The sequence below is a fragment of the Rattus norvegicus genome, chromosome 1, assembly GCF_036323735.1.
Source record: "Rattus norvegicus strain BN/NHsdMcwi chromosome 1, GRCr8, whole genome shotgun sequence".
Classification (NCBI taxonomy): Eukaryota; Metazoa; Chordata; class Mammalia; order Rodentia; family Muridae; genus Rattus; species Rattus norvegicus.
Window position 1 is genome coordinate 131,214,466 of NC_086019.1, and position 16,645 is coordinate 131,231,110.

The following is a 16,645-nucleotide window of genomic DNA, read 5'->3' on the forward strand; positions in this document are numbered from 1 at the left end:
CCTGCGTTTTGACCAGTCATGGATCCTCTCCATCTGCTATAGGAAGAAGATGCTCTGGTGAGGCCTGAGAGCCTCAGTTATCTGGGGGTGGAAGCTTGAGTCCCCAGATGCAGTTAGAAAGTAGAATGCTTTAGGAAAGGGGCAGAAGCAGGTTCTTCTCTAGGATCCATGACCTCATCAGTTACAGATAATCAGTTAGGTATACATTATCAGGCAAGAATGTCCTGCCAGTGCTGAGGCCTTAAGTCCAATTACACAGCTGTTGGCTGCCCCAAAATGTAAGTGCCACTGTTACACTCTCAGGAGCGTCTTGATATCCTGGTCAGTGTTGTGGTTCATGGGCTTTCCTGCTGAGCCACTGACTCCTTTGAATCTGCAGAGTGGAGTGGAGACCGCTTAGCTCAGCTGGCTTTTCATTCAGTACCGTCTGCAAGACATTCCTCTGTGTGGGGGACTTTCCCTGAGAGGGGCATCCCTCCCCCCCCCATCTCCTCTTTTCCCCGTGCCCAGTGCACATCCATGTTACCCCACCTGTCCGCAGGCTGGGTTCTTGGATCTGGCAGAATTTTCAGAGGTGCACACCTGAATCCCCGGTACCCGTCATGTGGAACCGACCCCCCAGGTAGTGGTAGCCAAGTTCAGACTTGAGTTGGATTTACATACGTGTAAGAACACTTAGAGCAACATTGGCAAGAAGTGTCATCCAGTGCTTTGGGGGGCCAGGGCGTCGAGCAAGCCGTCCATGGAACTTCCTTAAAGATAAACATAGCATGGGCAACTGGTATGTGTATGAGAACCTTTTCATTCTACCTCAGCTAAGCTTCCATGGAACTGCACACAGAAAGCACTTGCCTTCAGGGTCACTCGCAATATTGGGAATATGCAGCACTTTAAAGGAGCGCGTACTTCGGTCTGTACTGATTTACCTCTTTCTCCAACAGTTCAGTTTGTTTGCTGGTCTAGTCCTAACACTAGAAGACTCCTGCTGTGTGATGGGGAGAGTAAAGGCTTTTTTCAAAGACGGGTTAATATCATTCTCCCATAGACAGAAATGAGACAGTTATTCACCTCGTGCGTGACGTCTTCCTGTTTCTTCCTTGTTTCTGCAGCAACGTATGAGAATTTCATGCATCTGATCATTGCTCTGCCGGTTGCCATCCTGCTGATTGTGGGGGGCCTGGTAATCATGCTGTATGTCTTCCATAGAAAGAGGTGAGTGTCTGGGCCAGCAGAAGGCAGTAGTTGGAGCGAGTCGGCTTGATGATTTGAACTTGAACATAGATCATCTGTGCGGGAAAATACCATGTAGACTGTCCAGCCAGGGTTCCTAGTCAGACATCCTTCAGATGGGGGAAAAAAGGACATTGCCTAATGATTAACAGCAGGAAAGGGGGCTGCTTCTTTCTTTGTGCCCGTCCCCTGCTTTCTGGCTGTCCTAGTGCACAGATTGCTGCCCTGTAAGAGCTTCTCCAAGCATGCCAGTGTGGCCTCCCATGGAGTGAGCCTTGTTATTTCCAGTGAAGCAAAGAAACAAATGTTTCTTTAAAAGCTCTAATATGAGGCCAGGGCAAAAGTGGAAAGACGCCTCGTCCTCAGGTATCTGCTGGTGCACCAGGGCCTGAATCAGTGCAGACAAGGGATCCCATTATAGTGAGCATGGTTTCCGTCCCTTGCTCAAGATAATTCATGAGAAAAGAAAAAAAGTATTTGCAGAAATGTATAAAGACAGGGTATGCTAACCTGAATCTCATCTTTTTTTGGCAGGAATAACAGCAGATTGGGCAACGGGGTGCTGTACGCCTCTGTGAACCCCGAGTATTTCAGCGCAGCTGATGGTAAGGGTCCTGGCCAACATGTGGGAATATGGATGGGAGCTGTCGGGAGCTGATTGGAGAAAAGCGCTTTGTAATTCTGAAGTACCTTTGTTCTGTGATCTGCCTTTAGTAGCACTTTCTTTTTGTCTTTTAATGACATCTTTAGCACTCAGTGACTTTGGGACACTCAGATGCCCCAGTAAAAACCAGACTCTGGCGATGCCGATGGCCAGGCTGCTAATCAGTTCAGTTAGCTGCTGGAAATGTTACACCAGAGTGACAGAAGCATTTCTAATAACCATCATCCAGTCAGAGGACGGCTGAAGCCAGCCGGGGATCCCGGGTGGGTGTCAACTCGGGTGGGGCTCCAATTGTTCCCTGACCAGTTAGGGTGACATAGCTCTGTGTGCTCTTGGAATCCGTCTGCTCTTCTGCCCTGACTAGGGTCGTATAACCTATCCACCTATTTACATCCCCTTTGGCAGGAACTAATAAAAGTCATTTAATTAAATGGCTCAGAAGTTCTGACTTGGAACCTGTGTTGTACCCACTGGTCTCTAGTTTTTCTTTTTTTTTTACCTAGTGCTTGCTCATGTGTAATCTCAGACCTTTTAAGTAACTTGGGGAGGGTTCCTCTCCTCGATTAGCCCTTTGTAGCTTTCTCCTGCCTATCTAGATGCAGGCAAGAAAAGAATCTCTGAGAAGGACTTGTTCTGAGCCCTGAGAGGTCAGGACAAGGTGCATCCCCAGCCTTCGTTGCAAATCCCCATGGTGTGATGTTTGGAAAACTGAGGTTTCTGGGCTCCACAGGGGATCTGGCTAGAGGGGTCGTCTGTGCAGTACAGGAGTTTCTTCAGGAGAAATGTTCCCGTGCTGCAGAAGTGTTAGTAGATGTGCCCCAGATAAGAAATAGTCAGGATTATTCTGACTGATTTCCCTGTTCAAATGGGAAGCTAGAGAAGCGCTTTGTAGTTTAAAACTAGCATGTAAGTACGTTTGGCTTTACTATGGTTTCTTTAATCATTCATAACCGGATTATGTTTATAGTAAGGCCAATCAAAAACAGCCTCTTCTGAATTTGAATCGGGTGCAAAGAATGATGTTATTTCTGTTTACAAAAGGTCTCACGGAGTTATTTTTTTAAGTAGGCATTTGTGCATATGTTTGTGCCCATAAAGCCTAGAGAATACACTAGAAGGGTATGCACCGTACTTGAAAGTATAGCTACTCACGGAGAATATCTTTCTCCTTTAACAAGACAAATGAAGCGGGTTTGGATATGTAGTTTAGTGGTAGAGCACTTGCCTACTGTGTTCCAGAACCTGGGTTCTGCTCTCGCACCACCAAAACAAACAAGAAGGCAACGAGGAAAATCAAGAAACTAGATGTGCGTTGTTTATACAAAGAACATTTTTTGTCTTTTTTGAGGCAGAGCCTTACTATAAAGGCCCTACCGTATTATACAGGCTAGCCTCAAACTCCTGGCCTCAGGTGACCCAGGCACCTTACCTCAGTTTCCTAATCAGCCAGAACCATGCAGCCATCGTGTCCAGGTCAATAATTGCTTTTGTAAAAGAGAAAAAAAAAAAAGAGAGAGAGAGAGAAGCCAGAGAAATAGTCTCCCCCACCCCCTTTAAAACAAAGCAAGAACAAACTTGTCACCATCCAGGTCAACAGGTGAGAACACTGTCACCTCATCTGCACTTGGTTTATTTGGCCTTTTGACAAGCACGGGCAGCAGAAGCCATTTTTCCTCGAATTGCTACAAAGTGACATTTCATCTCCAAAGGTGCTGTAAGAACTTCTTTCTCCCAGAATTAATCTGCATGTCGCTGTTGCCGAGAGTGCACTGAGAATCCCCTACAGGAAAGCACAGATAACATTGTACACAGTTTATGAACAACTCCGGCTGGTGAAGCTGAGGGCTGACTGAAGTCGGCAGCTGGATTGAATTTAGAAAGAGGGTTGAGGGCATTAACTTCAGGGACCTCCCAAGGAATGGATGTGTTGGGCTTTAACTCCGTGTTTCTGCGGCAAGCCACGTAGTTAATTCTCATTAAAAGCCAGCCTGGATCCCTAGAGATAATAAATGGAGACAGTGGCCCCCATCCTTACTGAGAGGTATTTTAAAGACCTTGTCTCCTATGCTCTCCTAAGCAAAGCTTAGCCTCCTCTGCAGGGAGACCAGCTGTCTGAGGCCTATGGAAAACAGAATTCTAGTTGAGAAATTACCAGACACGTATGTGCCGTGGAATACAGAAACGTGCACAGGAGCCACAAACCTATAATCCAAGTACTGTGCACATTGAGGCAGAAGAATTGTAAGTTCAAGGCCAGCCTGGATTACATAGCAAGTTCAAGGCAAGTATGACAAGCTAGAGCAGTCCTCTCCCCAAATCAGCCATTAGAAGTAAGTGAATAAACAGATAAGTGTGTGTGTCTTCGTCAGTGTTCTGCTGCTGTGAAGGGATACCATGACTGCAGCAAGACTTAAAAACAGGAAGGGGCTGGCTTAAAGGGGCCGACGTAAGGTTTCAGAGGTTTAAGCCAATACTGACATGGCAGGAAGCATGGTGCCATGCAGGCAGACATGGCGCTGGAGAGTAGGTAAGAGTTCTACATCTGGATCAGGCAGCAGGCGTAGAGCAAGATACTAGGCCTCACTTCAGCATTTGAAACCCCAAAGCCCACCCTCCTCCAACAAGGCCGCACTTCCTAATCCCTGTCAGGTAGCACCACTCCCTAATGACCAAGCAATCAAATATGTGAACCAATGGAGGTGGGAGTGGGGGGCACTCCTATTCAAACCACCGCAAGATGTATGCTCCGTTCTTCAAAATATAAGTCGGTGGGCTCCCTAATCCCAAATTTATAATAAACACCCATCTGTCAAGGCATCACTTAAGGGCTTGAGCTCTGGGGCGATTGATAACTGTGGCGGGCGGCCTGCTTGTGGTCTCCCGCCTCCAGTAGCAGCTCAGCGTCTAAAAGCATAAAGGTAAACACAGCCATGATTTCCCTCCCAGGCCTGTCTCTGAGCTAGGACTTCCTTCTTGCAGTGTCCGCTGGCCATCCTCCGTTAGACAGGGCTGTCGGTTACTGTGTTGGGTTATGGTTCTAATGGAGCAGATAGTCTTTTTCCAGATCTTATGTGTGAGTTTGATGTCATTTCAGTTCTCGAGTACTCGTTGATGTTATGGGATGGAGCCTGTGTTCAGTTTTTCTTGCTTGCCCCTCTCCTCCTTTCCTCTCCTTCCTTCCAAGAACTGTTCATTGGTTTATTTTTCTCAAACCAGATTAAGCAGAACCAAAAATGAGAAGGAATTCTGTTCAGGTTTGTGTCAGGGAGGTTCCTGACATTACAGAGTGCAGGCCAAAGTCCTGGGGTCACCACCGAGTCCCCCTCAATCCCAGAGCTCACTTGCCTCACTAGAGATCCCCTGGAAGGCGGTCCTAGGCCTCGCCCATGTTAGGCAAGGGTTCTGCCTCCGAGCCACAGCCCCCATCCTCTGGGTTTGGTTTTGTTTCTTGTGTTAGGTTTTTAATGCTTTTATTTTTAAAGACTGTGCATTTCCGGGGCTAGAGAGATGGCTCAGCAGTTAAATGCACTGACTGCTTTTCTAGAAGACCCTGATTTGATTCCCAGAACCCACATGCCATTCACACCCATGTGGCAGCTCACAACCACGTGTGTTTCCGGTTCCCCCAGATCCGAGTGCAGCCTTCTGTCCTCCCCAGGCGCTAAGTTCATGTAGCGCGGATGCGTGCAGGGAAAATGCCCGTTCACAAAATTGGTGGTTTTAAAACAGTATGTATTCCACTAAGTCAAATCACTTGGAAAACAAAACAAAGCAGCCCAGGGATCAAACTGCATTTTATAGCCTGCAGGACACCTCGAATCATCTTGGGTTTGAACTGTAGGTTTCATCTCCCAGCCTGCTTTTTCCTTCATCAGCGTGCGAGTTCTCTCTCCTCTCAGAGGGGAAAGGCAGGCAGTCTACATCATTGCTAGATCTCGGTTCTCTGCAGGCTGGCTTACACAGAACCCAACCTCTTTGCAGCTTCCAGAGTTAAACAGCTGTACAGAGGAATACAGGAAGGCAGTGCTTGTAGTGCGCACAGCGTGCCTTAGCACTTTGCGGGCCCCCTCTCTCGTTTCCTTTTCTAGCATTGCTTTTGATGGCTGAGGAGTTTTCTCTGGAGTCTCTGTCTTCTTTAGTTTTGACTGAGTCTCTCCATCTCTTTTTTTTTTTTTTTTTTTTTTTTTTTTTCGGAGCTGGGGACCGAACCCAGGGCCTTGCGCTTCCTAGGCAAGCGCTCTACCACTGAGCTAAATCCCCAACCCCCTGAGTCTCTCCATCTCAACCACAATGAGTTTGTCAGACACGATGTGAAAGTGGGTGGAGTAACGTACATGGAGTAAGGATAAGGTCTGATCCAGCACTGGTCGCTGACACGATCTGAAACACGATATGGTCTACAAGCCCCGTCTCTAACCTCCATGCCCGGAGGGCTGGGATAAGATTGCAGCCTCCTGTTGCCACACCCAGCTTGTAGCCATGTTTTCAAGTGTACAAGCTGATGAGATAAATCAGTAACAATTTTCATTTAACCTACAACATCCAGCAGTCAGTTTTAATATAAAAGCTATCTTTTTAAACTTAGTTTTAACCAAGCCTTTGGAATACAAGGCTGGAAAAGTAGCCTGGTAGTTGAGAACACTTGCTGACCTTCTAGAGAACTTCTAGAGTTCAGTTCCCAGCACTTCTGTGAAGAGGCCTCCAACCTCCTGTAACTCTAGGTCCAGAGAAGCCAACACTGTCTTATGGATTTCCCAGGCACTCAGACACAGATGGCACGCTCGTACATACACACACAAACTCACACACACACACACACACACACACACACACACACACACACACGCATGCACAGATTTTCACATGCATGCATGAATTTTAAAACCTTTTTAAAGTTATTTTTTTACTTGTTTTAAACGAGTCTATGAAAGTACAATGTATGCCTTACTTACCGCACATGTCAGTTGGAGCAGCTTCTCTTCAAGTGCTCAGAAAGCCCTAGGGACTAGGTGACCTGTTAGCTAGCACACAGGCTGTGCAGAGGATGTTTCTCACCTCTGGGTTCATCCGGGAAGGAGGAGATTAGATCTTCTGACACACACTCTGGTCCTTTCCCTTCCAACCTCCATTCCCTACCATGGCTCAATCTTTCAGACATTTTCATTCCTTGAGGAAGATGGGAATTTCTTTGTCTCTTAGGGTTAATTTGCCTTTTATGGGGGGGGCGGGGGTGTTGGAGTTTTGCCAAGGGAAGAAATAAAACCACTGTTTGGTTCGGTTCGGTTCGGTTCGGTTTGGTTTGGTTTTCCTATCTTAGGTTTCTTGGTTTCCTCCTGGTTCTTAGCTACTCCAGCTACCCTCACGTGTCATGGAGTGCTCGGAGATCGAGTGCCTGTGCTGGACTCGTCTGTGGGTTTGGGGGAGCAGCATCTTGTATTCTCGGTCTAAGGGCCATTTCCATCCTGTCTGTTCCTAGTGTACGTGCCTGATGAATGGGAGGTAGCTCGGGAGAAGATCACCATGAACCGGGAGCTCGGACAAGGGTCCTTCGGGATGGTCTATGAAGGAGTGGCCAAGGGCGTGGTCAAGGACGAGCCTGAAACCAGAGTGGCCATCAAGACAGTGAATGAGGCTGCAAGTATGCGTGAGAGAATTGAGTTTCTCAACGAGGCCTCAGTGATGAAGGAGTTCAACTGTCACCATGTGGTAAGACAGCAGCTAAGGAACCAAGATCAGACACGGGAAGAGAGCATCCCTGGAGCCACCCTCTGTGTGCTTGGCCAGCTGCAGGATCGGTACCTTGCCCTCTTCCCAATGGGCAGTCTCCTGTTGCATTCCTGCTGCCCACAGACCCATGAGGCGGAAGCCTCACCCTCTCGCCAGAACTCCACTCCTGGCCATGGGCCCCAGCACCACACAGCTCCAGGAGGCATAGGTCGTCGTGTGGGATGCCCTCCCTCTGAGTCCTTCTCTTCTTCATCCTTCCAGGTCCGGTTGCTGGGTGTAGTATCCCAAGGCCAGCCCACCCTGGTCATCATGGAACTAATGACACGTGGCGATCTCAAAAGTTATCTCCGGTCTCTAAGGCCAGAGGTGGAGGTCAGTTTTGTGCCTGTCCCACTCCCTTTCATGAAGGTGCTAGCTTGTAGGAAACATGTCTTTAAATCCATCGGCTGCTCAGCCCTGAGTGCCTTGCTTTACGCTCGTTCTGGGTTCCCTTGGTACAAGGTTGTCCAACTGTAGGCAGGCTGGAACCTTCAGAAGATCTTGTCTGTCTCTGCATCTCACCCCGTCCAGCACCTCTGTGTTCTTGTTTCTGCATTCCCTCTACCCCTGCCTATAGCCTACCACAACTCCAGCTGCCATAGCACATCATGGCCAACCCTTCCCACCAACCTGGGCTGGCCTCCCCTGCCAACTTCCTAGTATGCTTGACTGCCTAGCATACATTTTCTCTTGTCATGGTCCTCAGGGTGTGCCCCTTCTTTATTTACCTCAGGGCCATGTCTGTGGCTGGTAACATTTTCAGTAAGTGCTCAATAAAGTCAATGGTTAGGCTGTCAGGGTCCTTGACCTCAGCCAGAGTGACTCCCCCACCCAGTCTGTGTACAAGACAGCTGTTTCCTCAGGAGCCCATTTTACACACACACACACACACACACACACACACACACACACACACACGTGTATTTGTGAGCATACTATCCTTACCTTGATGGCACACATTGCTCTTCCCTTGCCCTGACATTGCTTCAGATGCTTCTCAAACTCCGAACCTACTTTTCAGGCTGGATAATACGCCAGTGCCCTACTTGGGTTTTCAAGTAATAAGCATCCCAGCTGCCTAATTCTGCTTAGTCTGGTGAAATTTTCAAAATGTGAACCTGAACAGGTCCTATGTAATGTTTTTATTAGCCACTATATTAGCCCACAGCCAGCTTTTTAGCATATGTGAGTCTGATTTCCTTTTTGTTGTTATTGTTTCTGGGTTTTGTTTGTTTGTTGTTTGTTTTTCGAGACAGGGTTCTTCTGTGCAGCCCTGGCTGTTCTGGAACTCACTTTGTAGACCAGGCTGGCCTCGAACTCACAGAGATTCACTTGCCTCTGCCTCCCAGGCGCTGGCATTAAAGGCGTGCACCACAACTACCTGGCGTAAGTCTGATTTCTACGTCCTTACTAAGAGTTAACTGATAGACGTGTTGGGAAATATTGCCAGGACCAACTGCCTTTTATGGGGCTGCCTTGGTGGTTCTGATGTTCTCTCTTCGGCGCTGGCTTTGCTGCCTGTGGCTAAGCGCTTGTCCGTCTACATTCACTATAAGGGGAACGTCCTCCTCTCTGGCCCATTCTGGTTTTGCTCCCATTCTCTGTGTAAGCTTTTCTTTTCTTTTCTTTTCTCCCACAATTTTTTTTTGACTTTTTTTTTTTTTTTTTTCTGAGCTGGAGACCGAACCCAGGGCCTTGCGCTTGCTAGGCAAGTGCTCTACCACTGAGCTAAATCCCCAACCCCTTCTCCCACAATTTAATCATCTCCCAAGTGACGGTTCCTTCATTTTAGTTCTGAGTACCTGTTTACAAGTGTCCTTGTGTAATTTTTACTTAGCATGTGCTTTTGGGGTTTCAGGAGAGCCACAGGGCCGAGTACACATTGATACACAAAGTTCTGCCTGTTTCTCCCAACATCGGTCCCAGGTTCCTGGTGGAGCCTCAGCCTGGCCCAGTGGTATCAGGTCTACAAAAGGAGAAACGCTTGCTCACATAGGTGACTGGAGAGTGGTCCTTTAAGGCACCTCCTAGCATCAGGTGTGCATCCCACTTTTCACTTGTAGTTGATGCGCAGAATAAACCTGTAACTTGTGGTCTCAGGGCTTTTTCTGCCATCGGTTACCTCCAATCCTCAGGCAACAGTAAGAGGCCTCTGAGCCTCAGTGTGGTCATGTAGAGAGAGAAAGGGATGTAGAAATGGCTCAGCTCTTCCAGAGAACCCAGCACCCACATGTTAGCTCACAACTGTCTGAATTCACAGTTCTTCTGGCCTCCATGGGCACCAGTTGGGCCCATAGTGCACAAACAAACATGCAGGCAAAACACCCATATACATAAAATAAAATTTTAATTAAATTTAAAGAGACAGGCTGGATTACTAAAGTCTCAAGTAATTCAGTATTATATATTCAAGTATTCAGTGCATATACCCCAGCATCACTGTATATACCCCAGTGTCAGTGTATATACCCAGCGTCAGTGCATATACCCCAGCGTCAGTGTATATACCCCAGCTTCACTATATATACCCCAGCGTCAGTGCATTTACCCCAGCATCACTGTATATACCCTAGCGTCAGTGCATATACCCTAGGGTCACTGTATATACCCCAGCTTCACTATATATACCCCAGCATCAGTGCATATACCCCAGCGTCAGTGTATTCTCCCTCTCCCTCGTTTCGGTTTGCTTATTTACTTAGGTAAATTTACTTATGGATGTGTGCTGTCTTAAGGGGCTCTAACAAAATTAAAGATGCCTGCTCCCTTGAGATGAAGGAAAGAATGACAACATAATATCATGAACTGTCAAAATGTCAGCCCAGCCCTTTTCTGCACATAATTAAGTCCCTTTTGTTGATTGTTTTTCACACGGTGAGTGACAGGTCTTTGTGGAACACTTACTTACACAGCATTCATACTCCAGTGTGTGCCAATGAGCGTAAGTACGTGTCACCTGAACTGCAGGCGTCCTAGTTTGCCGTGCATATTTAAGACCCTAACGATACTAAAAGACAATGGGACAGGGGAAGCACCCTTGTAAAAGAAATGGTGATTCAGGCTTCCTCTACATGATGGCACATCCTCTGAGAACATCCCCTGGATTATAGTAAGAGATCCTGAATCAAAGTAAAAATGGTTAAATATGTAAATGAGCTCAGCTAGGTCTGCCGTGTGTAGAGAGATTTACTGGACATGCTGGGGTGGGGGGGCTGTTGCCTGGTGAGAACTTAGCAACCCTGGGTGAGAGCCAGAATTCTCTTAAGTGTTTAATGTGGTCAGAGTACATGGGGCCTGTGTAGAATGGCCCAGATAGTGTGATCTCCGAGCCTTGTCACATGCTCCTGTGACTCGAGACACATTAGGAAGCTGTATGGATGGGACCTAGGAAATGAGATGGCTTCATAGCATGGTAGGAGAAGCTTTGCAGTGAGGGAAACTGAGGCATAATTTAATGTATTGGTACTGACACACAAGCTAGCTAGCTAGTGTCACAACTGTGGGGTGTTGCACATGTGAGTGGGGTTACAAGGAGCTTTGGAAACCTTTCACGTTTGTGTGTGTGTAGCATGTGTGCGTTTGTGCATGTGCATGTGTGTGCCTACCCTGAGGGAGTTGGTTTTCATCTTTTACCATCCCTGTCGTGGGATGTGAACATAGGTCCCTCCGTCTTGACCGTGGGTACTTGTACCCGCTAAGCCGTTCTCATCAGCCTCTTAGACATATGTTTTATTTTACTTCGTCAAAATCAAATTACCGCTTCATAGGTTAGTTGCTCTCAGTGCCGAAGGCATCACCTTGCCCTCCTCTTCAGACATGATATCTGTCCTTGTTGCTGGACGGTGACCTTAGTCCTTTCCAAGGTGAACTCCACCTGAACTTCGGTTGTCCTCGGTGCCCGTAGGAAGCAGTAATCCAAGAAGGAAGCATTAGTCTTCATGTCGTTGTACCTTAGAGGAAGGGAACGAAGATTAATAAGTCCTGGCAGCTTACACGGGTCATCCATTTAGGAAATGTGCCTGTTCCGTGTGGCGCTCCATCCCTCCTCTTCCTCACACTTTGTGATGGCAGGAGCCAAAGGAAGAAGGAAACTAGCTGGAGCTGAGAACACTTGATGCCTAAACTTGTTCATTCACTTTAAACAATTTTTGTCTGGCTCCAAATAGAAAATACTGGACGGGGCGGGGGGGGGGTAACTCACTGGTAAAAGCTTCCCCCCTGCCCCCCAACCCCGGGCAGCAGGACCAGAGAGTTCAGGTCCTCGGAAACCCTGGAAATATTGGGCTGGTGTAGCAGCACACCTCTGATTCCAGCCTCAGAAGGATGTTGGAATCCCCAGAGCAAACTATTGACCAACTTTGGGTTTGATTGGAACACCCTGCCTGCCTCAGTGAATAGGTAGAAGGTGGCTCACTCCCAACCTACCTGACATCCATGCAATGCATACATGGGAGCAGGGGTGGGAAAAGGTAGGGCTGGTCCCACAGATTGCTAGTCAGCGTTTCCTCTAGCTGCGCACAGTTTTAGTACAAGCAGGTGATGTCAGCAATGATACATCTTCTGAGCAAGTCCTAACTTCCCACAGGTGACCTGTGGTACTCACATTAAATAAACGTGGATTTACAACTCCTAGAATAAGCCCTACAGGTGGGTTGGGGGGGAGGGCGGAGTCTCAGTTGCTCATGTTTTTCTTTTGTTTCTAATCTGCAGCAGAATAATCTAGTCCTGATTCCTCCGAGCTTAAGCAAGATGATCCAGATGGCTGGAGAGATTGCAGATGGCATGGCCTACCTCAATGCCAACAAGTTCGTCCACAGAGACCTGGCTGCTCGGAACTGCATGGTAGCTGAAGATTTCACAGTCAAAATTGGAGGTGTGTCCTTTGCTTTCCGGACGGGACACAAACTAAACTAAATTCACGGGCGCTTTAGGGACTTTGCAGTCAGTCATCAGTCTGCCACTGAAGAGACAGGGGCATTGCCCCAGGGGGACAATGGCTTGCCCTTGAATGCAAAGATGTGTATAGTCAGTGTGATTATCTGTTCCCGGCTGTAACCCTGAGAGCACCTGAGCATGGTAGTGCTTCCCACGTGGAAAGTTACAGGTTGTTACAGACATAATCAGGGCAACTTGCTTCCTCAAGTGATTTTGACTTGAGGAAAAAAAAAATCACCATCCAAGCCACCCCTCAAGTTTCTCAACTTACAAAGAACATTGTCCCTAGATAGGCCCATGGGGTTCTAAGAGGCAAGGTACCCCTTTGGGGAAACCCCTGTGTAGTGTAACAGTGATGATGAGATGGGCATGTCCGTCCACAGGAGAGGGAAGGTCACCGTCACCATTGACTGCATTTCATACCTAGGGCCTGGTTGGCCCAAAATTTTCTCCTCCTCTCCTGCTACCAGGGATGGAACCCAGGGCCTTATGCGTGCTAGTGAAGCACTCCGCTACTGAGCTACGTCTGTCAATGGTAGCTCCAAGCGCTTGACCTTTCTGTCGTGCGTCGCACTTCCTGCCATGACCGTAGCGGCTCAACCTGCCTTGTTGCTTACTACCAACGCATTGTGATCCTAAAACACTGATTGGGCTGCATTTCTGGTCACTGGCTAGAAACTTTCCCAGCCTTTCTTGTCTTTTGGCTTTGCCTTTTACGTCAGAAAAATAAATAAATAAATAAAGGTAGTAACAGGGTTGCTAAGAAAACCATCCCGCATTTATGAGGCCTTTACCTTCCTACTGGGGTAGGCCAGCAATTCAGAAGCATGCCAAGTGTTCTTCCTGAGAACGAGCAGAAGGACAGCAAGTGTAGCAGAACCACTCACTAACCTTTGACCACCTCTTGAGCTTGTGTTCTAGAGATGTTCTGCTTGCCTAAACCCTAGCAGTGATTTTTTTTTTTTTTTTTTTTTTTTTTTTTGCGTGAGCCATTCTGGCCTCTTCATAAGCAATGGGTGTCAGCTCTAAAGAGATATCCAAAGTACGGCTCTCTGTCTTCATTTTCATTGATTGCCCAAGTTCAGGGTGTTAGCATGCAGCTGTGTGACAGATGTCAGTCGCTGGAGTTACTCAAGATCCCCCCAGCATGTCTGCCTCTGGGTTTGCATACTTCTGTTTGGACACCTGAGGCTTGCTGGGAAGCCCTCAAAAGGATACCCTGCCCCAGAGTTTCTAGATAAGAGACATCATCTTTTTTTTTTTTTTTCCGGAGCTGGGGACTGAACTCAGGGCCTTGTGCTTGCTAGGCAAGCGCTCTACCACTGAGCTAAATCCCCAACCCCTAAAAGACATCATCTTACCAGCCTTTGTGGTCCTTCTTGCCTCCCATCTCTCTCCCTTATATGTGGGGACCCAGATTTCACTCCTCAGAGGAAGCCACTGTGCATCTGAGTGGCCTGGGGCAGGTGCCATCCGTCCCGGTGCCGCCATCTTTCCCACCTGTGAAATGACAGAGGTCCTAAGACAGAGCCGGAGTGCTTACACAGCAAACCCATGCCTGTGTCCATGTCCTCATCCTGCCCTCCCGAGCACCCTTCCCAGTGCAGCCAGGAACTCGGTGAAGCTGCTGCTTTTGTCCCGCTTTGCATTACAGTTAGAAAGAAGTGCTTTTTGTGTGTGTGTGTGCTTTTTGCCATTTTAAATCCAAATCAGCAAGGATTATATTTTCCATCTAACCACGTGGCACATTTATGAGGATATTTTCTATTATAATTATGATTTTTTTCCTTTTAGAGTTAAGTTCTGCATGCCTGTTTAGGAAGGAGGGGGGGTTGTTCTATTTTTCTTTTGCATTTAGGAAGAGAGATTGTTTTCTAGCATTTCCCTTATGCAAGTCAAAGCGGATCCTCTCGTTTGCATGTCTCTGGATTAATTCAGAGTCTTTTTTTTTTTTTTTTTTTTTTGGTTCTTTTTTTCGGAGCTGGGGACCGAACCCAGGGCCTTGTGCTTCCTAGGTAAGCGCTCTACCACTGAGCTAAATCCTCAGCCCCTAATTCAGAGTCTTGAATGCTTCCTTTTACCACTTCAGGCATGTTCCCAGTTCCTCAGTGTCCCCCAGTGCCCCCGTCTCAGGGATTACACACCCTGAGTCAGTTCGCCGGAGGCAGCCAGTAGCTCAGACTCGGCACAAGTCAATTGTGTTGTGTTAACATCCATGCAGCCTCATTCTCTGTTGGGTTTGCTCTGCCCTTTTGTACCTCACCTCTTGGTGGCACCACTTAGAGATAGGAAGGGACATTTTAAAGGTAGAGCAGCTCTTACCTCCATGGAAGGAGAATGGAAGCATTTGTGTGAGAAAAGGGTGGTGTGGTTGAGTGGAAAATCAAACATGGATGAAAACATAATAATGTGAGATTATAAAAAGGCAAGCCTGCCGTCCACCATGATGATGAGACAGCTTCAGGAGACTCGGAAAATGGAAGACATTTTCAAAGATGAGTGGGAGTATTGTGTTGGGAAAGGGTGTTGGGTAATAGCTCCAGGAGCCTGGGAAAGAGCATCTCAGCCGCTCACCGTGTAATTTTATCTTTGTAATTCTTACTCCGAGCATGTTCTCTGCTACAAAGTGGGAAAAGGCCTTTTCCTCAGTAGTAGAGACCCACCACCAAGTGGATGTGGTCCACATCCTCCCATGTATTTTGATCAAGCTTTAAAACTGCATGACACTCATCCTGGCTCCGGGCAGTGTATCCTTTCTTGAAAAATAACGGTACTTGATGGTTTGAAAACTGCCTCTCACTCTAAATGCAGTAAGGCAGTTAGTTTCTTAAAGGAGCCAAATTATAAATTACTAAGACCAGAGATGTCTTGTGTTTGCCTGTGAAGTGGCTGATCTTGTCTTTCTATTTCTGCCTTATGACGTTATAAAGCCTTCTCCGAGTGGAGGGAGAACATGCCTCACCGTGAACATGGGCAAAGGACAAGGGCTCTGTGCTGGGGCAGCCAGGGCATCTTGGCTGCTGCCCCAAGTCCTGATCCAGCTAAGTCACTGTGCGTCTTCCCTCCAGATTTTGGTATGACACGAGACATCTACGAGACGGACTACTACCGGAAAGGCGGGAAGGGCTTGCTGCCTGTGCGCTGGATGTCTCCCGAGTCCCTCAAGGATGGCGTCTTCACCACTCATTCCGATGTCTGGTATGAGAGTTTCCTACGCGGCCAGCTTGAACCTTCCAGCTCCTGGTTCAGGCTCCTGGGTCATTTCCCTCCTTGTTTCTGTTCACTGTCACCGACTGCCAGCCTTGAGTTCAGCATTTAGTGGCTCCCGCAGCCCTTTAGCTTTTAGATATGCTTGTGTGGAGTCTGTTAGCACAGAAGGGTATTTTTGGGACGCCAAGAGTATATAGAAGCAACATTTCCTCCCCTTTTCAGCTAATATTTCCAAGGAGTGGGGAAATGCCGGAAGCCTGAGCCTCACCTCTGTTTCTTCTGCCTGTTCCCCCCTCTCTTTTCCCCAGTCTCACACATACACGCGCACACACACACACACACACACACACACACACACACACACACACACACACACACTGCAGACCCAAAGCATCTTCCTTAGTAATAAAAGTGTCTTGTCGTAGAAGCACACTGACCAAGGGGTGCAAAGGCTTCTCTGTAGTACTGTTTACTGCAGTTCCTTGGAAACGCCGTGTGGAGGTCATCAGGTTCCAAAATACAACTGGAGTTCTTGGCAGGCAGGAGCCCTGGCACGTCCCCCTCCTCCAATGTCAGCAAGCCTTGGCTGTCCGCTCGGGAGATCCCGGTGCTGTTGTGTTACAGAAGGAGCGGTTGTTTATTCCAAGTGCAGATGACCACACAGAGAAACCATCCCAGCAGTGACTGACATCAGTTCTTTAGTCTCGTGAACCTTTCCTGGTCAAGAGCCTTGGATCTTGTTTGGAAGACAGGTGCAAACTGGAAATAGACTTTGAAAATGACCCGGCATAGCCTGGCTGTTTCCCCGCCTCAAGGATGAGGCCTGTTCTGCAGTTAGCC

General features: G+C 47.8%; 1 protein-coding gene across 4 annotated transcripts in view; it reads left to right on the forward strand.

Annotated features, from left to right (window-relative positions):
- Positions 1 to 16,645, forward strand: part of Igf1r (insulin-like growth factor 1 receptor) — a 288,878-nt gene that overhangs the window by 254,679 nt on the left and 17,554 nt on the right. For 2 of the 4 annotated variants that reach the window (XM_039102217.2, NM_052807.3), the window contains exons 14-19: positions 1,110 to 1,212; positions 1,765 to 1,835; positions 7,371 to 7,600; positions 7,883 to 7,993; positions 12,374 to 12,533; positions 15,664 to 15,793. In XM_039102217.2, the coding sequence (XP_038958145.1) occupies positions 1,110 to 1,212; positions 1,765 to 1,835; positions 7,371 to 7,600; positions 7,883 to 7,993; positions 12,374 to 12,533; positions 15,664 to 15,793 (805 nt within the window). Of the gene's footprint in view, positions 1 to 1,109; positions 1,213 to 1,764; positions 1,836 to 7,370; positions 7,601 to 7,882; positions 7,994 to 12,370; positions 12,534 to 15,663; positions 15,794 to 16,645 lie in introns of all 4 variants that reach the window. The other 2 variants (XM_008759500.3, NM_001414181.1) reach the window with 1 other exon arrangement.